Source organism: Stegodyphus dumicola, chromosome X1 (assembly GCF_044657685.1).
Source record: "Stegodyphus dumicola isolate Sdum_Otavi_A_Nest chromosome X1, ASM4465768v1".
Lineage (NCBI taxonomy): Eukaryota > Metazoa > Arthropoda > Arachnida > Araneae > Eresidae > Stegodyphus > Stegodyphus dumicola.
Genome location: NC_140780.1, coordinates 24,948,989 through 24,971,695, shown reverse-complemented (window position 1 = coordinate 24,971,695; position 22,707 = coordinate 24,948,989). Strand labels below are relative to the sequence as shown.

At 31.7% G+C, this 22,707-nt stretch overlaps 1 protein-coding gene across 1 annotated transcript in view; it reads left to right on the top strand.

Annotated features, from left to right (window-relative positions):
* Window positions 1-22,707, top strand: part of LOC118180933 (uncharacterized) — a 206,662-nt gene that overhangs the window by 31,077 nt on the left and 152,878 nt on the right. The window contains exon 4 of the mRNA XM_085807381.1: window positions 6,550-6,606. Coding sequence (XP_085663507.1) covers window positions 6,550-6,606 — 57 coding nt within the window. The remainder of the gene's footprint in view (window positions 1-6,549; window positions 6,607-22,707) is intronic.

Here is a 22,707-nt window from a genome sequence, read left to right as displayed (position 1 = left end):
TTAAAAAATCTTTGAAAAGATTCTAATGTATAACAAAATCTAATTAAATGGCGTGTGATTTTTCCTTTTAGAATTTTTTATTATTTTTTTTTTTTACAGGAAAAACTTAAGCTTGATTTCATTGAGAGCAGTGAGCATGAGTTCATGCACATGTCACTAGTTCATATGTATAAATAAATTTTAATCTTACTGAATATTATACAGTTCATGCTGATTTCACATAGTTGCTTTTTTTTTTTTTTTTTCGGAACTCAAGCTTGGTTTCATTGAAGGTAGTGAGCACATATTTTTTGCACATGTGACTAGTTTATATGTACAAGTAAATTTTAATTTTACTAAATATTATATGGCTCATGTTGAATTTGATTTAACCAAATTTTTCACAATCCAAGTAACAGTTTAAGTTGCTGTTCCTAATTGAAAAGAGAGAGAGAGAAGTTAACATTGCTAAAATTAAGGAAATAATAGACATATATTAGTATCGAATTTTAGAATGAATATTTGTTATAACATTCTTTCAAAGTTAGTCATTTTTTACTACACTTAAGTAAATTTTAATTTGTATTTAGTAAATAGCAGATCAACTTCAGAAGTAGGCAAAATTGTATTTTAGACTGGCATTGATTTAATGCAAATTTTCCATATATTTCTCAATAATATGGTACAGCTGTTTCTTGTTTGAGATATTGTTGCTAACCAACTGTTGTATGTATTATGTTGTTTGTTGATTTGCATTTGAATCTCAAAAACACTTAAGAATGTACAAATTAGTAAGAGTTCTTTAAAGAACATTGAACAAATCTATTGTTATGTAGACTACTATATACTATTGTTATATCCACAATCAAATTCTCTATTACTATTGTTATATCCATAATCAAATTCTCCAATATAAAATGTATGATAAAGTTGAAAATTAAGACAAATGTTTTAGCCTGTGACATTATATAGCATTGGTGGCCAAACTTCATGATGACAGTAGCTGCATAGTAGATTTCATGAATGTTCAAGAGCCGCAAATCCGTATTTATACCGTTTAAAAAATAAGCCATGTTTTCGATGGAAAGAAAGTTTTGAAGTAAATTAATGAGAATTTTGCATTTTTTTATGTGATTAAGATGGTTATGTACAAATGTAAATAAGTATTTTATTCTCTGCCCTGTATTCAGAAAAGTAAGTTCTAATAAAATATAAATTTGAAATTAATGTTGCAGTTGACTGTTCTTTCAGACAGAAAATATTCTCTTTTTGTTTCTTTTATCCTCCTCCTTTTATAATTGTTGTTTGAATTTAGCAGATGTAAGCTAAAAGCGGAAGAATTTGTATTGGTCTTTGAGAATACACTAATGTAAAACATTTTTCATTTGAGTTAATTATAAATATTTAATTAAAAAAGTGTTTTTTCTTTAATGCAAAGAAAGCCTTTTACAAAAATAAATGAAGAAATGCAAGTCAGCACACATTACAGAGAAAGTTTTATTCGAGAAAGAAAAATTATTTCAAAAACTGCTATCAACTCCTTTAAATCTTTTGCATAAAATTAATAATTTTCTTTTTTCATGAGGAGTCAGCATACTGAGACCCCTTTGGGCTGCAGAGCTTTTGTGAAGGACATGTCAGACATATATGATGATCGAAGACTAAGAAGATGAAAAATATCAACATATTAAAAAAGTATAAGGCCAATACCACAGCTGGGGTAACCGATACAATGTCACCAAGTGGAAGAGCTAAAGGGGTGAAAAATTTTAGAAGTATCGGGGTCAAAACACGTTTCTATCCCAGTGCGATATTTGTGAAAAGAAAGAAGAAAGAAAGAAATTCATCAAGCAAAGTACAATAAACTAAAGCAATTTCATCTAAATTGGTATGCCATATTTTGACAGAATTTTTATAGAACAGAGGTATTTGTATCCAGTTGATCCTCCATTACTTGATGTAACATGATAATGAAGTTGAAAAAGTTATATTTTGAATTGACAGCAATCAACAAAATGTGAATTGAAAACTTATCATTGTTAAACAAATGGTTCTCCCCGAGATCTAAAAAATTTTAGCATGCTAAACATTTATGAAGTAAATTATAATTTCTCCCAAGAATTACCAAGGAATTCTATTACGGAAGGTAGAGTTTCACTAGGAAAATGTGTTAACTGCAGCACATTACTGTAAGGTATTGCAAAATATGTGAAGAAACTGCATAAAAATTATTTCACTTGCTTAGGAATGTGAAATTAACTTTAAAGGGCACCTTATTATGAAAAAGTTGGGCAAGTCTCCTAAACAAATAAGAACGGCACGTTTAGTTTACCAATCCTAAAATCTCCAAATTAGAAGAGCTGTATGTGGACAGCGTTTTTTCTTCCATCCTGAAAGAGGTTTCTTCAGTTACCCGAGTCATTCAACGACTCAATAAATGTAGTATTCTACAAAGAATAGCAAATCTTTCAACATATTGGCTAGCAACTGTTATAAAACAAGGGGATCACACAGAAAGAATGTTAGCAGAAGTTGCCTGAAATAAAATTAACCCAAGGGAAAAAAAAAAAAAATGAGAGAGGATTACATTTTAAATTACCTCATATTGTAGAGACATCAGGATTTTTTTTAAGCTGGAGCAGTAAAAAATGAGCCATGCCCTTGCCAGGACTTGAACCATGGACCTCTTGAATACGTGCTGAGCGTGCTGACCATTACACCACGAAGGCATACTAAGAAGGTGGCAGAAATACCTTATTACACCACGAAGGCATACTAAGAAGGTGGCAGAAATACCTTATTACACCACGAAGGCATACTAAGAAGGTGGCAGAAATACCTTATGTAGTCCCCCTTTTTTAAGACTGGGGATTAAGGGGACCCAGTCGCCAAATCATGGTGGTGGAGTACAATCATCAACCACCCTTTTAGTTTGGACGCCACTCTAGAGACATTAGGATTTTTTTCAACCTGGAGAAGTGAAAAATGAGCAATGCCCTTGCCATACTCGAACCACGGACCTCTCGAATATGCAGTGAGTGTGCTGACCATTACACCACGAAGGCATGCTAAGAAGGTAGGAGAAATACCTTATAAGCAGTCTAGCGATAGTGACTTAATCAGTCTATTATCATTTCTTTAGAGTGAGCAGCACAGTTAAACATACATAAATTTAGAAATTTGAACATGTGTAACTGTTAAGAATTAGCTGAAATGACATGTTAGTGTTTTTCCATATTTCGATTCTGTGACACAAATTATGCCAAACTGCCAAGTTTTGTAAAAATCACACAAGTAGTTTTTAAAAAATTAACTTTCAAAATGTTAGCTCTTCAATGTTAATTAAATTTGATATATATTTATTAATATATCATTTTTTATTAAACTTGCTTGATTCTTACTTCCAGAATTCAAAATTTAGGCTAATTCAAATATAATTTGTCTAGGCATACCTGCAAAAAATTTGAGTTTTTTTATACAAAACTTTCTAAGATATACATAAATTTACATATTGGCAGGTTTTGAAATTTGGCATCTTTTTTTTTTTTTTTTTTTTTTTTTTTTTTTTTTTGAGCGATAGTAACTCCAAATATATTATGCACTTTATTAAAATGATTTGAAAAAGCACGAGCTATGACTTTTTTCCGTACTCGCAAGATCTCTCGCTGCTATTTCACATAAATTAAATTAGATCCTGCAAGGAGCCTGGCGAATTCTCGCGCAGGCGTGAATTAAGTAACAGCACAGAAGAAGGTTGAAAATAACCCTTTATTAATTCAAATGAGAACAGAAAGGCACGATCTTCGTGCTTTACATAAACACCATCAACTAGTGGTGAAACTTAAACATAAATTCAAATATAAATCAATTCAAATCTAAAATAGAATAGCATGTTAAGTTATTGTCTAACAGGTTGACTGGACGAAAATCTAACAGGTGTGACGATAATCCGAAATGGCCAAGAGGCTTACTAGCGTAACAGCGAGATAGCAGCAAGATGTGCGCTGGCTAGCGAAAATACGCTCTGAATAAACTCAGAGATTCACCCGTTTAAATACTCACTTCACTTAACTTTAAAACTTACATTCTGGCGAGAAAATGTGAGGGGGAAAGTTGAAGAGTTAAGGAAAGGTGTCTAACTTAAAATAAATTTGTAATGCAAAATAAGGGACACCTTACAGTGTACAATGAAAAAAAGGAAAGGAAAATAGTTTGCTATAAATTAAGAAATTCGGCAAGTAAATTATTCTTGGAGCAAACTGAAAAGAGGGCCAAGATAAATTTTTGAATTTCTCCGTAAATTTCGCACCAAATTTTAGAAAATTTCCTATTTACGCATAATTTGAGTCGTATGGAAAACGATTTTCATGCCATTTAAAAAAAAGTCAGATTTTGTGTCAAAATACCTTTACTAGAACAATGCTATATATAAATCTAATATATATCCAAAGTTGCGCTTTCGAGACATGAAAAACGCAATTTGAATTTTCGTCAATCAGCCTAGTAGAATGGGAGATATAGAACTATCCCATTTATTTATTTATTTATTTTTTTACGCAGTGTACATTTGGGTACAAAAGGGTCCAAATTTCCAACATTCCGCACCAAGCAAGAGTTCATATCTTAGAACCATATGAAACATAGTCTCTTCTTAAGTGCAGAAGGTATGATTACACCATAGCACACCCAAATTTGAAAATCTGATGTGGTAGACAGATAACACATCACGAGAAGCAGCAGAATCCAGTTTGCAAGAGTTTCCAGTAACAGTGGGCAGCACAGCGCATTCTTAGCCGTATGACAAATTAAGAAACACAGTTAAATGCAGTCCTTTGTTAATTTGCGAAATACGATAATGTTAACATGCCAAAGTTAAATAATCTGGGACAGTAGGCGTGAAATGCTTCTACAAAGGAATGGGATCTTTCTTACAAGAGTTCAGCTCTGGGTGGTATCCGTAACATAGAACCACTGAACCCAGAATTTGAATAAAGATACTCACTGAAATGCAGTATCTTCTTAACTTGTGGAGGATGATCATAACAACACAAGAAAGCCTAGTATATTCTTTTTTCATTTGCCAAACAGTTTCTGATCGAAGTTTGTCCATTAAGAGTATTTTTTTTTCCACTCCCTTCCAGCTAAGCTCTCTTGGACTTCCGTTAATCCAGGCAATAATCAAACTCCAGATTCTTCATGACTAAATGAAAATAATTTATTCGGACTTTGTTTTAGACGTGTGCAAAACCGCTCCTTTAAGGGATCAGATTGGAGCCATTCTCTCAATGTAGTGAATCAGTTCTTTTTAACGATTCACCGCTCACTAACAATGACCTTGATGAATGCACTCTGAACAAGCGTGAATCAAGAGCGGTGTACATCTGTAAGTCTTAGGCTTTTTTGACGGCCATTATCTGCTCTAAAAGTAACAAGATATGATAGCAATTGGCAGAAATGGAATTTTTTTTCAATTTTGTTTGTTACTTTGACGATAAGTCAAGTACGGACAATTTAAAATTGATTAAGTTATTACACACATAGTATAAGAAATTAAATTAGCAATTAATAAAGAAGTGTGTCATTGCATGGTTTTTTTATTTCAAAAAGGAATTTTATTTAAAAAATAAACAAGCTTCTTGCAAACAAGTCACATTTCAGAGAGCAAACGGCAGCAAGTAGCTCTTGAGCCGCAGTTGAGGTGTCGGAGAGCTGTAGTTTGGCCATGTCTGTTATATAGAATAATAGTGATGTTTAGAATTTTATATCTGTTAACTGAAAATAATGAAAAATTATGCTTCATGAAAAGACATTTCTCAGAAATGCATTCATATACTATTAATGAAAACATAATTTGCTTGACTAAAATATTTGCATTTTATATAAAGAAGAGTTAATTAGAATTATATTGTAGCTGAAATGCATATAGTAATTAAAAAATGTAAAGGCATATACTTGAGTTGGAAATGAGCAGATTTTGTAACGGAAAGTCTGGAAAAAAAAATAGTACAGCATGATAATGCAGAGGGCTGTTGAGTAAAAGGTAAAAGTATTCATCTGGTGTAAATCATCATTCCTTAAGCAAATTTCGTGCGGATGCTAACAAAGAGTGCATATCGGTATAAAAACTCAGAGTTCACTGATGCTGATTTTATCTGTGGAGTTGCAGCTATGCAAAGGAGGAATGCAAAATGATTTTCGGCTGCTTTTCTTGAGCAGGTGCTCAATTTCTGTCTATAATTCCATAGATAAAATGCATATAGGCCACCTGCTTGCTCATTTAGTGATGCACATTTCTTAAAATTCGCATGAGAGTAACAAATATTACAATGGTCTGACTGTCAATTTTCACTTATTTCAAAAGGGTGTAATATTTTAGTGAAGGAATTAACTGCATAATTCTCTTCAAAATAACATTCATTGCACTTTTCACAGAAAGAAATAAAGTGTAATTAATTAAATGATTATGGTGAAGTATGCGTTTCCCCAAGAACAATATTTGACATATGATATGAAAATTAATAAACTTGAGTATTTTTTTAAATTGCTATTTTTTTTTTTTTTTTTTTTTAGAAAATCTTCTGTCTGCTGCTGAAAGGTTTTTCCGATTTAGAAAGCTGCCACCTCTAGGTATGTAGTTTCAACTTGGAAAAATATTGCTTAACTAAATTTTCATAGTTTTGTTTTTTCTGTAAAAGGCAGTTTATATACTGATGTAGGAAGTTGTAAAACTGTATTAGTATAGACCAAGGTAATTGTATAGATTGTTTTCAAGGGTATTGTATAAATAGTGTACAGTAGTGAACAAAAGTAATGGTACAAATGACTCTCAAAGGTATTTTTAAAATTTAATAATGATATTAAATTATAACAATTAGTTTATTATAACACAGTGAACTTTCTACAAAATAATTTGATTACGAATTCTTACAAAATTATTCTCATTAAGGAAGCTTTTTAATATGTTTTAAAAATTCATAAAATTTGGTAAATAATTGCCCCATATGAGGATGGAAACTTGAACCTTCATTCTAGCCTCAGGTATAACAAATTTTAACAGATGAAGAAAAGCGGCCGAAAGGTACGTCAAAGAGAACTGGGAGATTATGCTGAAATTCTCCTGAACATAAATTACAAAATATACAGATTACATGGTGTGAAGGCTAAAAATTAGAGTATTTAATCTCAGTAGTGCATTAGGCTAAGCAGACTTATTCTAAAGTGAATCACAGCTGTTGCCAGTTTACTTACTCTTCATATTATAGACAGAGGCTGATTGCCACTGTTGGAGCCTTCTTCATAAATAATTCCTCGAGTCTTCAAAATGTATTTTCTGGAAATTTCTAAAATGTTACCAAGGCATGGTATGTGACAATATGTTAGCAAGACATGGTAGGTGATGATAGCCTATATCTCTGGTTCTCAATGTTTTCTAAAATAAAAATACCTCATGTATAAACTTAAAATTACTATAAGAAAAGTCTTAATTATTCTAAGCTCTTATGGCATTTATGATTTAAATTTTACCAGCAATTGCTTTATGTTAATTTTTTCTGTATGTTCGTCATATTGTCATGATACTCATACCAGAGATTTATGCAAATTTTGCAGCGATGTAGTTTAAAACCAAGATGTTATCTTTATTGTGGGTGGATTGGATGTCTTTTGCAATACTGCCATTTTGCTATGAAGGTGCTTAGTTACAAAAAGTGAACTGTTTCAAAAATTGTTCAGACAATAGATCATTCCTATTCTAGCTGCCAACAGAAAAGACAATATTACAAATATAGTAAGATGCTAGAATGAGTTCCGATTCCTATTCTGGTAAGATGTTAGAATGAATTCCTATTCTAATTTCGTATTCTGAAATTATTTTAATAGCAATACTAACAGTTTCTTTTCTGCATGGATTTCTTTTAATCCATTTACTATAAAGATTAGTGTTCTTGACACAGAAATATATATCCTTTATATACACAACTAATGTGGTATTTTACTACAAGAATTGCTGGGCATTTGCCATTGAATTATTAGGTCTAAACCTCGATTACTGCACTCCTTGTTTATGCTCAGAAATCCAAACTTCTGAAGACAGAATGCCACATAAGAGCTGGTGTTATGGATTCATTGTATCCTGGCCCATTAACTGCAAGTCAATAACAATAATGATTAACAATATTGCAATTAGTGATAATACTGTGTAATGAAAATACTGCATTAGTATAATAATGACTAGCTGATAATAATAAAAGTATAATATATAGAGTTCTAAAATGAAATTTAAAGTTTTTAAAATATCCTGTTATATCAGCAGTAATAGGATATTTTAAATCCTAGTTAATCTACTCTAATGTTAAATATCCATTTGAGACAAAAGGTGTATTGGTCTTTCACTAGACCAGATTTAAGTTTTATACTGCATGATACTCTTGCATGCAATATACATTTCTGCAATTCTGCCAAAGCTTGACATATTTCTTGGCAACTTAGTGCCTCCTATCAGGACATCAGTAATGTTTGATCTTTGTTGGTGTTTGCTAATCTTAAGTTTAGAAAATATTCCTTTTTTCATTCTTTATTATTTAATATTTTTTATGAATAGTTGTGTGATATTATCATATTTTTTATTTTTATTATTATTTTCATGATATGTTACTGGTAGTCGAGAAATCAAATGTTTTTCTGCAAGGACATGTGAAGGATAAATGGAGCTAATTCTTGTAGATGTGTAGGTAATTTGTCTTGACTCTATCAAAGCCTCTGTTAAGATAGTTCCAAGTTGTTCAGTTAAGGGAGATGGCTTCCCAATTATTTTCTTGAAGCTTACTTTCACTGTTGTTATATGCTTATAGAAACCGCCTGCACCATGCTTTCCTTTCAGAGATGAATTTCCACTGAATTCCTCTGAGTGGTGCCCATATTGGATCTTCTTATGAAAACCTTTATTTAAACAGCTCCTATTTATTAGCTGAATATTTATAATTTATTTAAGTCTCTATTTTCATATACTTCCATTCATTAAGGTGATATTTACATTATTAAAGGAAATAAAAAAGCAAAATATTTTAAAATAATATATACCAATTAACAAAAAATTTCATGACCGAATAAAGGCAGTCATGCCACTCGGTTAGAAACCTTCTTGAAATATTCTGTAATGTCATGGTGGTCAAGTTTCTTCGATATTTCTTTCAGTTTTAGGCTTGCTGTCTTGAAGGCTTTTGTGTTGTCAGAATTGATTGTAGAACAGGATCCACATCGTGGAATGAATCTTCAAAGTACAATTAAAAACACTTCTGTGCTTTTAGATTACAAACTAATTCTAAATGAAGGACACATGTAAATATGCAGGTCCATAGTAAAATATAATACTCTTCATTCTTATCTCTGGTAAATAAAGATTCCAGTAAAATTCGTACCAATTACATCAAATTGCAGAGATTTTTGATTATGATATTCTGCCATTGGAGCTGTTAACTGCATTTTAAGATGAACCATATATCTTCTACATATAGTAAACGCTAGCTGAATGTGGGGGTTAGGCCATTAACACACTCTGGGCATGGCAAAATCGTGTTCTACGAAGTAAAATTTCTAGGGAAAAAATGGGTTAGATATAATTTAGATTAATAAAGTATTTATTTATAATTTATACAAACTTAAATATTCACAAATGTTAATCGAAAAGATTTCTATTACTGCTTAATAAGCAGCTACATGATACAATTATTTTAATAGCTGGTGACATTTGATTTCTGTTACTGCTTAATAAGTAGGTACATGATTAAATTATTTTAATAGCTGGTGATTTTTGTTTGGGATAATTTCTGTTGCAATCCATTAAATGTTTTGTAGTAAGAAGTACATAAAGTATCTTCTTTTTTTATTTGGGTCTATCCTCACTACAATGGACAGTTCCTGTGCCATTTTTAACCTGCAAGCACACACGTGGGGTATCTCATACCTGTCCCTTATCTCCAAACGCCTTTCCTGGAAATGGACAAAACCTTTTGTAGCTGAATTCAAGGTTACATTCTTGAAGCTGGGAAGTCCATGGAGTGATTCTTTGAATACTTTTCTAGGAATTATACCATTTGAGTGCGTGACACCCGCGTGCCTTCTCGCGTCTCTCAGATTTTCGTCTTCACTTTCTTAGTTAGTCAGCATGGTGCGGTGTCTAAGTTATGATAAAGAAATGGAAAGGTTGAGAAATATGCTAGAAACCATATTAGCAGATGATAACTCGTTTAGCGAAGAGGAGGATGAATTAATAGACGAAGAATGCAACAGCAATCATAATTTATCTACAGACACTGAATGAGTAAATTAGAAAATCAACCAAATAATGAAAATTATGTTGGTAAAAATAGCCTGCTATGGGGGGGATATTACAAACGAATGTTAGAACTAGTTCTAAAAACATTATTGTCAAAATTCAAGGAAATACTGGTTATTCAAAAGATGCATCAACACCATTGGATTCCTGGTCTCTGCTCACTGACAAAAACATGATAGAAATAATAGTTCATTGTACAAATATTTACGTTGATTCCATTCAGTAGCGGTTTGTATGTGAGCACGATGCAAAGAAAATGGATGAATGTGAAATCAAAGCACTTTTGGGACTTTTGTATATATGTGATATTTATAAATCCTCTCACATCATCACATCAGTGTAAAAGATCTGTGGGCAGCAAATGGAACTGGAATGGATATTTTCCGCAAAACAATGTCCTGCAAGTGATTTCTTTTCCTACTAAGATGCCTTCAGTTTGATGATATCTGAGATCGTCCAAGTATAAGAGATGTGAATAAATTCACTCTCATAAGGCAGTTCTTTGAAAAATTCATTGAGAACTGTCAGGAAACGAAAGCCTACACTGTAGGTGAATATATAACAATTGATGAAAACGTTAGAACCATTCAAGAGACAATGTTCATTTAGGCAATACATGCCAAAAAAAAATTACCAAATATGGCAGAAAAATATTTGAACTGGTTGATTCCAGAGCGTTTTATACATGGAAAATGGAAATATATGCTGGTCAGCAGCCAAAGGGGACATTTCAGTTTGATAACAATGCAAGTGCTATTGTAAAGCATTGATGGAACCATTGTACAATTCTGGGCAGAATTTGACTGTATATAATTGATATATGCGATACCAGGTGTCTCAGGATCTGCTAAGGAAGAAAATAACTATAGTCAGGACTGTGAGAAAGAATAACAGAAAAATTCCGCCAGATTTCCTAATGAAGAAACAGGAAGCATATTCTTCAATTTTTGGTTTCCAGAAAGAAACAATGATTGTTTCTTTTACACCAAGGAATAACAAAAGTGTTGTCCTACTTTCAACTATGCATAACAATAATCAAATTGACAAAACCAGTGGAGTAGTAAAAAAAGACCACAGATTATTTCATTTTATAATTTAACCAAAGGAGCAGTACATGTTGTAGACAAAATGGGAGCAGCGTATTCTACAGCTAGAGTATCAAAACAGTGGTCTATTTTTTCCTCGATTTTAAATGTTGTAGCAATTAATGCATGAATAAACTTACTTTCTACAAAAGAACCGCCAACTCAGTTTAGAAACAGGCATTCATTCTTTTCTCAAATCTGAAGTTAGTAGAAGATTACTCAAATCAATGGTGATAGCAAATCATGCTGCCTTTGAATCTAAAAGAAAAAATAATTCCAGGCGATTGCAACATAGAACCACCATCTAAAAAAATGAAAAACATTTACAGAAGATGTGCTGAGTATCCAAAAAGCAAGAACAGAAAGACATGGTTTCTGTGCGAGAAATGAAATATCAGTATTTGTGTGGAGCATGTTCTGCCAGAGATGTGCAAAATAATTGTAAGTTAAGTACTTCATGTAGTGTATTCTTTAAAATATTCTAAAGTTCATATTTTTTTATGTTAATTCATATTTATACTCATATTTATATCATTAATGCAATTTAAAACATGTTAATTTCTTTCGGGTATGACATACCGAGTGTGCCTTCTTGTGTTTGTAATTTTGGTGCGCTTCTTGCGGGTTAACAATTCATTTAACTTCTTATATATTAAAGGCTCTATATCTTCTTCACTGTTGCTGCTTTTACTGTCTGGTAGTGTAGCAAGATTATCCAGTTTTTATTTGCCATTTCACAATCATCATTCTTGACTAATTCTTTTCTATCTTTTTCTTCCATGTCTGAAAATCCTTTCTTGCCTGTTGCTTTTGCAATTATTATGATTGTCTTGGCCCTATTTTCAGTTGACAGAAATACTTAAAATTATTGACAACTTCTGGTCAAAGCTGATGCCAGCAAGTATTCATCGTTAATGAATTCATTCGTTCTCATGTGAGTTTAATAGTGCTTTATTAGCAGAGATGCAAACATGCTTGTCATAGTAGGCTTTCAATGTTTTTATGATTCCATTATCTATTGCTTGGATTTAGAACTTTATTGAGAATTAAGGAACTTTAGAACTTGGTTTTACTGTTCTGAGCAAGGTTTGACCTTCTTTACTGACTTTTCAAACCAGTCGTTATAAAGAGAACTATTGTAACACAGCCAGTGCTCAGGAAAATACTGTGTATAATTAAAATTCTTTCATTAGGCTGATTAAATGGAGACAATAAAGATTATGGGTATATGCAGAATCTCGTTTTGCAAGTTGGCATTCAGCAGGGGTTTACTGTATTAAACATTTACTTAACATAGTATTAATGTTCTTTTGTCCTCTCAGACTCCAAAAATTTGCTTAAATTTGCCAAAACTTTGCTTCTAATAGTTCAGCTAATGTGTCAACTATTCCTCAATGTAGTACATTTTTGTGAGTATCCCTAATTAGAGTTCTGCATACTTGATTCCTCCAGAAATTAACACTGAGTATTTTTATTTAATTTCTGGTTTTGAGAATTGTAGCCCTTCTCTGCATATCAATTTGTTTTCATCTAGGTCTGGATCAAAGTCAAATAGTTTTGATTTCTTTGCTTTTGGTTGAGCAAAGAAGTTGATTTCTTTCTCTTTTTCAAAATGTTTTGACTGGCTAGTTTTCACCCAATATATTTCTGCTTTTGATGGGTCCTAAAGCTGTTAAGAGACCTTGCCTTTACCAAATTTTCTGGCATTATGTATGCAGTTGTTATATTTAGGGCTGTAATTGGCACAGTCTGAACAATTTGTAGTTTTTTTCCCTTTATCTAGAATTTGTGTGGAACTGGTATGTGACATTGCATATGAACTTCATTGTAGTTTCCATTAGTTTTCATCTCAATTTTCAAGTTTTCTGAATTAACATCACTAAAATTGCCTTACCACCACTTAAAGTCTTTCAGTAATTTTGAAATACTTCTTTCTTGTGATTTCTGCTAGGTTGCTTGTTCTCTTGATTACAGTTTTAGAATTCCATATAGTTCTTTATTTCAGCTGTCCTATTAGACTAAAATGATTTACAATCCCTTGCCTTTCCTTTTATGGAATGTAATTTAACCCTTTGGTGTTGCAAGATTAAAGCAGTTCTTCCTTCCCAAATACGTGTGATATCTGTCTCTCATAAATTTGTAATGCTTGCTGTGTTTGTTTGTGTCTATACTAGCAGTGCATAATTGGAATGTCAGCTGAGCTCATTGATGACCATCAAAAGGATAAATTGAGATTTTACTGAAAGTAAAATATTGCTCACTTTGAGTACATCTTTCAGGTAATCAGAAACTCAACCTTCCAGTGTAGAAACTAGTTTTTAACATCACAAAACCGGTGCTGATATTCTTTCCTGCTTGAAACCTGAGATATGTGACTACTCTGTAAGCTGAAGGACTTGTATCACAAAATACATGCAAGGAGTTCAATTTCAAAGCACCAACATTTCCAGTATTCTAGTTTTTGAGGTAATTCTTCATCCCAGTGAACTCCTCGTTCCCACAATTTTTCAAAAATTAATTTCAGCCTTATAGTTAAGGGGAGGAAGAAAACCCACTGGGTTAAAGATTCTACCTGCAGCTCTTTTTATTTTACATATAGTTTCATTAGAATTCACAACACAGTTTAAGAGGTTTTTTAGACTGCAATCTATAAAAGTTCGTTTTAGGATCTCGTAATGTTCCTAATACCTTTGATAAAACATCTATATCATCTCGTGTATTTATTTCAAAGTCAGAATCAGCCCACAGATTTGCAAGCACAGGAAAATTATTTACTTTCATTCTTGCTTCTTTGATTATGTGATCTGCTTCTTCATTCAAACCTTTTGGTAAAAAATTGTCAATGTGCATCAATTTGTTTAACATGAAACAAGTATCAGGATATATACATGCTTCAAGTGGAATTAAATTACAGCAGCTAAAAGTAGACTAGGACTTAATACCAAACAGGAATTTTGGGTTGAATATCAGACACATTACCTGGTAAATTGTTTGTCCACAAAAACATACATCATCACAATCAGTCTCTAATAGGCTAATTTGCAGAAATGCCTTTTCACTATCAATAGTAAATGTAATTTGATTGAGTCAGAATTTAAGTGTCAGTTTTTTAGGATCTGGGTTTTAGTGTGTTTCAGAATGCAACAATTTGTTTAGCAAAGTAACATAGGCTGAATGCAAAGAGGCTTCAAAAACAATCCTTATTGTTGTATTTTTAGCTTTTCAAATTACAGGATGATGATGTAGATAATACATTGTATTTTATCGTACATGCTTTTATTCAGTTACTGACTTTGCGATTCCCATCTTACAGTACTCTTCTATCACACATTTCTAGTTGATCCTTAACAAATCTCCAAACAAAGATAGATCCTTAAATCTCCAAACTAATGGAACAAGTCTTTGTTTCTCCAAGTGAGTGTTACTATACAATAGCCTTCTTTAAAAGTTTAACCTTGGAGAGCTTCTTTATCAAAAGTATCTCCAGTATTTATTTTTTAGGAATCATTATGGATGCCTAAGGATTCTAACTCATAAAAGACTTTTCAATTGAGGTGACATTAGCTGATCATTATCAAAAGTTTTCATAAGAGTTGTGTAATTGGACCTAGAATTGACCATCTCATCAATGTGTATCTCTTACTATCATTGACAAACTTAAGTACTTTTTTAAAACCAGAAAGAAAAATTATGATTTAAAAATTTTTTTTTTATTAATTGCTCAAAAATAATCCTATCAGACTGTCAATTATATGATTATTACATTCACCAGCTTCATAATCAGATAATTTAATATTCCAAGCTTGGATGTATTAATCGAGTTCCTGGCTATACATGTCTATTAAAGCATCACAAATTTCAGTGCTTCAATTGTTAAATCTTTACTTTCATTTTCGATGTTACATTAATTTAAATTTAAAATTAATCTTGTATCACACTGCTATATATTTTGCCAAAAATGTGGAATTTGTTTTGTTTTTTTCCTTTAGCTATGATAAGTAAATTTTTTTCCAGTAAATTTTCATGAATAAACGTGGTCTGACTTTCTGAATCGAGTAAATAATGAGCTTTAATTTTAATTCCTGTGCCTAGAACAATGACCCAAATTGTCTGCAGAAAGACAATTTGTCATTGGTAATTCCTTTCTTTTCCAGCATTACTTATGTTGATACTGTTTTAGAGTCATTAATAGGCTTAATTTGTTCACATAAAGAGTCATTAACAACTTGATGAGTTATTTTGTGCGGTCCTGTTTTGTGTTGTTGCTTTTATGGCATGCACTACATTCAGTCTTTACTTTGCATATGTTTTTATTGTGGACATTTTATAAAATAAGAAACATCTACAATTTCCTTTAAGATTATCTCACTTTTGCACTGTGTTAAATTTATGCTTAATGTTGCTATTGTCTGATAAATGATATGTTATTTATTGGAAAATACACACAAATTTTCAGGAATTGTTATTTAAAGCTGCAGCAGTTGATGGTTTCTTGAAATATATATTTTCATGTGATAGTTTATCAGCTTGAATTTATTCAATACATGTATTTTTGGAATAATTATTTCTCATCTTTTAGTTAAAAGAAAGGTATGTTCTGTAGCTTCAGTTGCCTTTTTTTAAAAACTGTAATAAATCTGGGATTTTGTTTTCTCTGGCATCCAGCAATCAAAAAGTAATGTTCCTTAAAGCATTGGGCTGAATGACAAGGCTAAGGTTATATTTAGACATTAATGCAGTCTTAAATTCTTCTTAATGACATTGTATTTTGAATATCTGCATGGTGTTGAATTCAACAACAGCTGTCTGGAATTCTCTTCAAAGCATGGTTTTAATATTGCAGTTTGTTTTTTTACGACTTTCTGGAATAAGTGGTAACACTGCAGTAGAGGTTTCAGCGACACTTATTAAGGATTCATAATCGCCTGAAATTTGGCTTTTTGCTTACCATCAAATTTTCTAGTAACTAAATAGACAGTTTAACCTGAATAGAAAAATACAGAGCTGGTAGTTTCAATTTAGAAAGTATAGAATTATATCCTGTATTTTCACGTGTCTTTCAAAAATATCTGCTTATGAATGTTTTACAAATTATTAATAACTCTTCGTAATTTCCAGTAGATGTTACATCCTTTTCTGGCTGATTCACATCTAAAATATCGTCTATTTTTTAATTTAACTCTGACAAAAATTACTTTTTCTCTGTTAATGCTGAAAACAAGTTCTTTAGTTAATTCAGTGTTTGGAGTAGTAACATTTAGTACTTTTTTAATTTCTAAGTATTTTTTCGTATAGTTGTTTTAAGTGGCAACCAGTTCTTTATATTATCTGAAGTCTATGCATTGTTAGTTTGAAAAATTTCTCTTGCCTCTTCAAATTATTTTTATTTTATGTTTTAGTGTCCTGAAATCCTGGATGTTCATGTAACAAAAATTGTCATAGTGACAATACTGAACTTTGTTACCACACAAATTTTTTCTAGAATAAAGTTCTTTAAATCAATTTAATCTAGAGATCAGTTATTTAGCACACAAATACATACACTTATTTTACAACATTCACTAGACCACACACTTCCAACAATCATTTGAATTATTAGGCCTAAACATTACTGCACTCGCTGTTTATGTACAGAAATCCAGTCTAATACCTAGCTGCAGTCACTATCAATTCATAATGGACCTAAAGTGTGTGGTAGATTTATGTAATTTTTATATCTTACAAAAAGAAGTAAAATGAGAAAAGAGTAAATTTTAGTGTAGATAAAAATTTATTTGATGTGTAAAGCATTTACATTTTACAAAACTGTAACTATTGAAGGAGTTATTAATAGCATTTATAAAAAGTATTTGAGGCTTCATTTTGTGCTGTGAATGTATCAGTGTGTTGCAGATTTGTTGGCTTATAAGAAATGCGCTAGAAGCTCGTTTTCCATTCAGTTTTGCTTATGGCAATGGAGGTTTTGTCTCCTCTTTTCAAAAATTTTGTTCTTGCGCATTCATGGCATGCCAAGCATAAAATGGATTTTTATCATAGAATGCAGCATAGTTTGTTTTGATGCACTACATATACTTTTAGCACTAATTTGGCATTTTATGGTGTGGTAGTATTTTTGTTATAATCTTGTCTTAAATTTGGCATACTGGATGTAACTGTAAGTTCATGGGAAGTCATATAGTTCATTTCTTTTTTTAGTTCTGTTATCCATAAGGTATGGCTTATAATTCCTACAAGTTTTTGAGTCTTATCTGGTGTGTTTGTAGTGAAACTGTATCAGGGACTAATAACTCTCCAATTTTTGTATGTAATGTGTACGATTAGCTGCTAGGTATCAGGATAATTAGTTTCAAGTTAGTTTGACTCCATGGGTATTACAGTGTTTCCAATTTTGTTATGAAATAAACACCTATAGAAATTCATACAGTAAACATTTTACTTAAATGTACATATATGTTAATTTTTCATCAACTGTGTAATTATTATTGGTCAGCACACTTTTTAATGTATGTGGAGCAAATATTGGTTTTAGTTTTTATAGCACTTCAATCAAATTTTTATGCAAAAATTTTGGTGGTTAATTGATTAGGGCAAAATACACAAGGGCTAACTTTCTAAAGGGAGTCTTTATCCTTTTGTGGAGGAAATTGTTTATAGCCAGCTCTATTGACTGGAATCCAAACCAAATCAAACTGCCAGTAGTCAGCAGTCATAGCTACATACTTGATTGCTATTGGTTGGTAAGTAGTAAAGATTTTTATATCTTACAGGCTACATATCTTATTATCTTTTTGATAAAATGTGCAGTCTTTTTGAATTACCTTTACTGGAAATTATCCGAAATGAACCTATTTAGATAAATTAAAAACTATGATATTACACATTGCTGAGAAATATAATAAATTAAATGCAGACATTTATCTAAATCGTATTATTCCTCCTTCCCAGCTGTCATAACAGCTGTGGCACAAATGTATTCATTGTGGCCATGTGCAGCTGGTAATAATTCCTTCCGATTTATACATGAGTTTTAGACCTCTTAGTTACTGTGAGTTCCTCTTTCTGTGTTATTGTATTGCTTGGAGTCAGAGGGTAAGAATTGCTGAAGATGGCGACTGGGTTAATTTCTTCTGTTATAATAAACATGATAAGGCTGTCATTTCTTCCCAGACGTGTCTTCCCCTCACTGCTTCCATCAACTTTAGTATGGCTTCAATACAATACCTTCTATTAGAACTATTTTCAGTAGGAAAATTGAAAGACATGGCATTGTTTATCAAAATGCATGAATCAGCTGTAATCGTCTGAGATTGTGCGTGCTGTCTTTTACATATAAACACAAGAAAATCAACTGAAAGATTAAATAGCTCAGAAACAGAAAAGTTAGCAGATTTATATCTTTTTATTTAGAGAAAAGTTGAAAAGGCGAGCATAGCTACAAACTTGCTGAACAGATTGTTGGACAGAATGCAGTGTCTTAATAAAATTCTGAAATGCTGCAACACAAGATGACGTTTTCTTTTAGAGACTGGAACAAAAATTTCTGAGTGATGGAGTTCTCTGGCTTAAATTTTGTGGTACTCAGATTAGCTGACATGTTTTACATCAACTGTGAGTTGAGTGATCCACTGCTCCAAAGTTGTAATTTAATTAACATAGATCCCTGAAAGATTCCATTTGCATTCGAAATACGTGAAAAAAAGGTACCTCCTGTTTCAAAGAAGTTTCATAGTCAATTAAATTCACTGAAAGACCCATGGAAGTTGATCAAAGTCACGAGGTCCTCTTAGATCTTACTGAGATGACATACCTGCAAGTTGGTCTGCTGTATATGGTAGTACTGTTTGAGCTTACCATCAGATCCAGAAATCTGACCACTTCCTTTTGTTAACATGCATGCAGCCGGGATTAAATACCATGATATAGGTACAAAACGGCTTGGGATCACAAAGTTTATCAAATTCAAATTTTTATATGCCTGCCACGCCATTGAATGGTGCACATTCAAAGAAAATAAGCGAATCTCTCTTCCCGAGTTTCTCACTGTTTTTGCCTGATGAATCTGATCACTGGTAATGATTCTTCTTCAGGCTCACTTGTGGAAACCTTGTTATGACTTTTACTTCCTGTAAATGATCAAGTTGATCATTTGGTCATTTTTCTAGTGCACTAATACAACCTGAAAGCTCCTTCGAGAGTCAGTTATAAGACCACAAAATCATTCAATCAGTAGTGGCAATGTGTAGTGTGTACAAAGAGAGGGATATAATCAGCACATGCTTATGACTTGTGATAAGCGGAAGTTTCTTGTTGAAGGGAAACTATTACAAGCCCTTATCCCCAGCACAAAGAAGGTTCAATGGGTCACCCACTCCTTTTGGACAGGGACAGCCCACACTGATGCCTTCAAGATAGTGTGCATACAGCTCTGGACATTGCTAAAAAGGTACAGGTTTCATCAGGAGCAAATAAATCTGCAATGAAAAGAAAGCCATGGTTGTATTTGTAACCAAAAGAAGTAAAGCAAATGAGAAGGTTGTGCCATTTGTTGACAGAGATATACAGTAGAACTTCAATTACCCGAATCGATTGGGACCAGACCCTGTTTGGATAATCAAAAATTCGGATAATTGGATTTTTTCTGAAGAAAGGGTCTACATGCACTTTAATTAATTATTGTATGTTGAAAATGGGAGAAAAAACTATTTTTAAAGAAAAAAAGGTTTTTAATTAAAATAAAAAGGCAACACTTTTAGGGTACTGTACAGTATTTGCAAGTGCTGAAAGTCATTGTTTGCTGAACATCTCAGTCAAAGTAAGCTGTTTGACGAACACCATGCCTATACTTAAATTCTTAGCCAGCCAGTACTTGCTTTAAAGGATGAACAATCAAACCTTTGAGCTAAGATCTTAGCTTTTTAGGAAAGAATCTGACCCGGAATTAGGTTTCCCATAGAACTTTACTGAAAAAACCACTTGAAAAAAAAAATCTTTGAAATTTTTGTTTGTTGCTGCATTGATTTTCTTGAAGAACTATGTATCTTCATTTTCAAACAATGTCACAAAGTTTAAAAGTGTAGGTTTTCTCCTTTTAATGTCTGAAATCGTTGATTGTCCAACACTGCGTTTCTGTTTTAATTTTTTTCTTAAACTCTGAAAGCGATTCATATAGCTGGAGTTCAGATAATTGGAATTGTACTGTAGTAACAAAAATTGAAAAGTTAATAGTTCAATTTTCATTCCTATTTCTGCTGACAAATGGCACAATCTTAACGTTTGCTTTATTCCTTTTCGTATAATGACAACTATTGGCTTTCCCTTCATTGCAGATTCTGTGCTCTTGAGGTACCTTTACTTGTTTGTTTTCAAAATCCATAGTCTTTACTAAATATACGCCATAACTGTTGCTTTGCCCAATTTTATATGATTTGTTTATAACACTAAATATTAATTTGCAACAACAAGCACCTTAGATACATAAATTAAAAAGAGAACTTGTTAGAACTTTTAATGAATTTGTGAGATTCATAAAACCAGCAGTAATTGTGGAAGATGTGGAAGTAAATCTGATATCTGTTCTATTTCAAGTGCAGTAGACAAAAAGAAAATGAAAACTTAATGATTAGTTTAAACACAAGATTATAATTAAAAATGCCCTGTTGAATGAAATTGAAGTGAAATTTCCTTGAAATAGGTACAGGCTTTTGTTTTTATAACTATATGCTCATATACAATAGAAAAATTTCTAAATTATTCATTTTTGGAACACACTGAAGTTGTGTTGAAGCTGACTTTAACTTGAGAATTTTGTTCAGTTCTATCCCTTCATTTGGTGGTAGATACATAGACTCCAAACTATAGCAGAATTTTTCAGTAGTTAGTGCGCAAATGACATTTTTACAGCTTAAAAATATTCATGTAATATATATTTTTATAATTAAGCATTAAATTTAATTAATTGAATTACGTTTAACTTAAAATCCATAAATAGTAAATATTGAATAATTAAAAGGGCTTTTAAAATTAATTAGAAATTTTCATTTTATTACCAAAGCAGAAATATCATTAAATCTGTTAATATATTTTTAAAGCAGATATTTTAAATTGCAAATAATCACAGAGGAGGTTAGAATATAGCTTTACGATGTTTTTGGTTTCTGATTCCTGCAGGGGGTATTAAATTCTAGATAGAGGAAAAAAAATATACATAACATCATTAGCAGAAATACATATAATTCACTTATAAATTACAAATGCAAAGGTAGCATAATCTGCAAGATGAATTACATAATCTTTTTCTTCATTTGCCTGCAGGTTTACTTTTTGGATGAGAACCGCTTCAAGAGATTTCGTATCTAAATTTGGTCGAAATAAATTCTGATTTTTTTCTTCTTTATGGTAAAAAAAATTATTTTACAGGCTGCACTCGAATGAGGTATTTTTGTTCACAGTTCTGAAACATTGCATTTAAAAACTGTTAGAATAGTCCAAAACTGAAATTTGTACAGTTGAAATTACAATTAAAAAATTGAATAAAAAAGTATTTGTCTTTTATAACATTTCATCATCATTTATGAAAAAATTTGTCATTTTTTTTTATTTTACAGCACTAATTTTTATTGCCTTTGAGAAAAATGCATGCCACTTACTGTCACCTTTTATGTGATGCAAGTGCATGATTTACAAAAAGTTTAGGTGCTTTAATACAGTGGCTCCCTAACTTTTTGACTCATGGAGGCTTTTTTTTTTAATAATCACTTTCTACAGTGGAGCCCATTAATGCATACTTAATGCCTTGCAAGTTAGTGTTTAGGAGAAATGTTATGAGGAGGAAGAGACCATGTATAGTAAATGAATCTGATTTAAAGATGCATCTAAACTGTAGCACAATATTCATGCAATGAAATTATTTTTAAAACTTTGAAATCTACAGTAATATCTTGATTTATTCTCAACTATCAGTCACTGCCCACATCATGTTGTCGAAACCCATTTTCAAAATGTTGCCTTACAAAAAACGTTATTTCAGAAGTCAAGAAATTGAACCACTTACATTGCAACAGATTATTAGTAACACCAGTATAAACAACAGTATAAAACATCCTTACAATATTTACATTAGTTTTATCATTATGTCCAGTTTGATTAAAATTCATATTCTTTCATTAATTGTTTTTCCTTATGGAAAGCATTTGAAATTTAAGTTTACTAGCTGGAGTGCACTAAAGTGCAATCGTAGGCCTAAATTATGATAAAATAGCATAAAAACATTTCTTGAAACGTGTGGTTGCAGTTTTGTAAGTTTTTAATTTT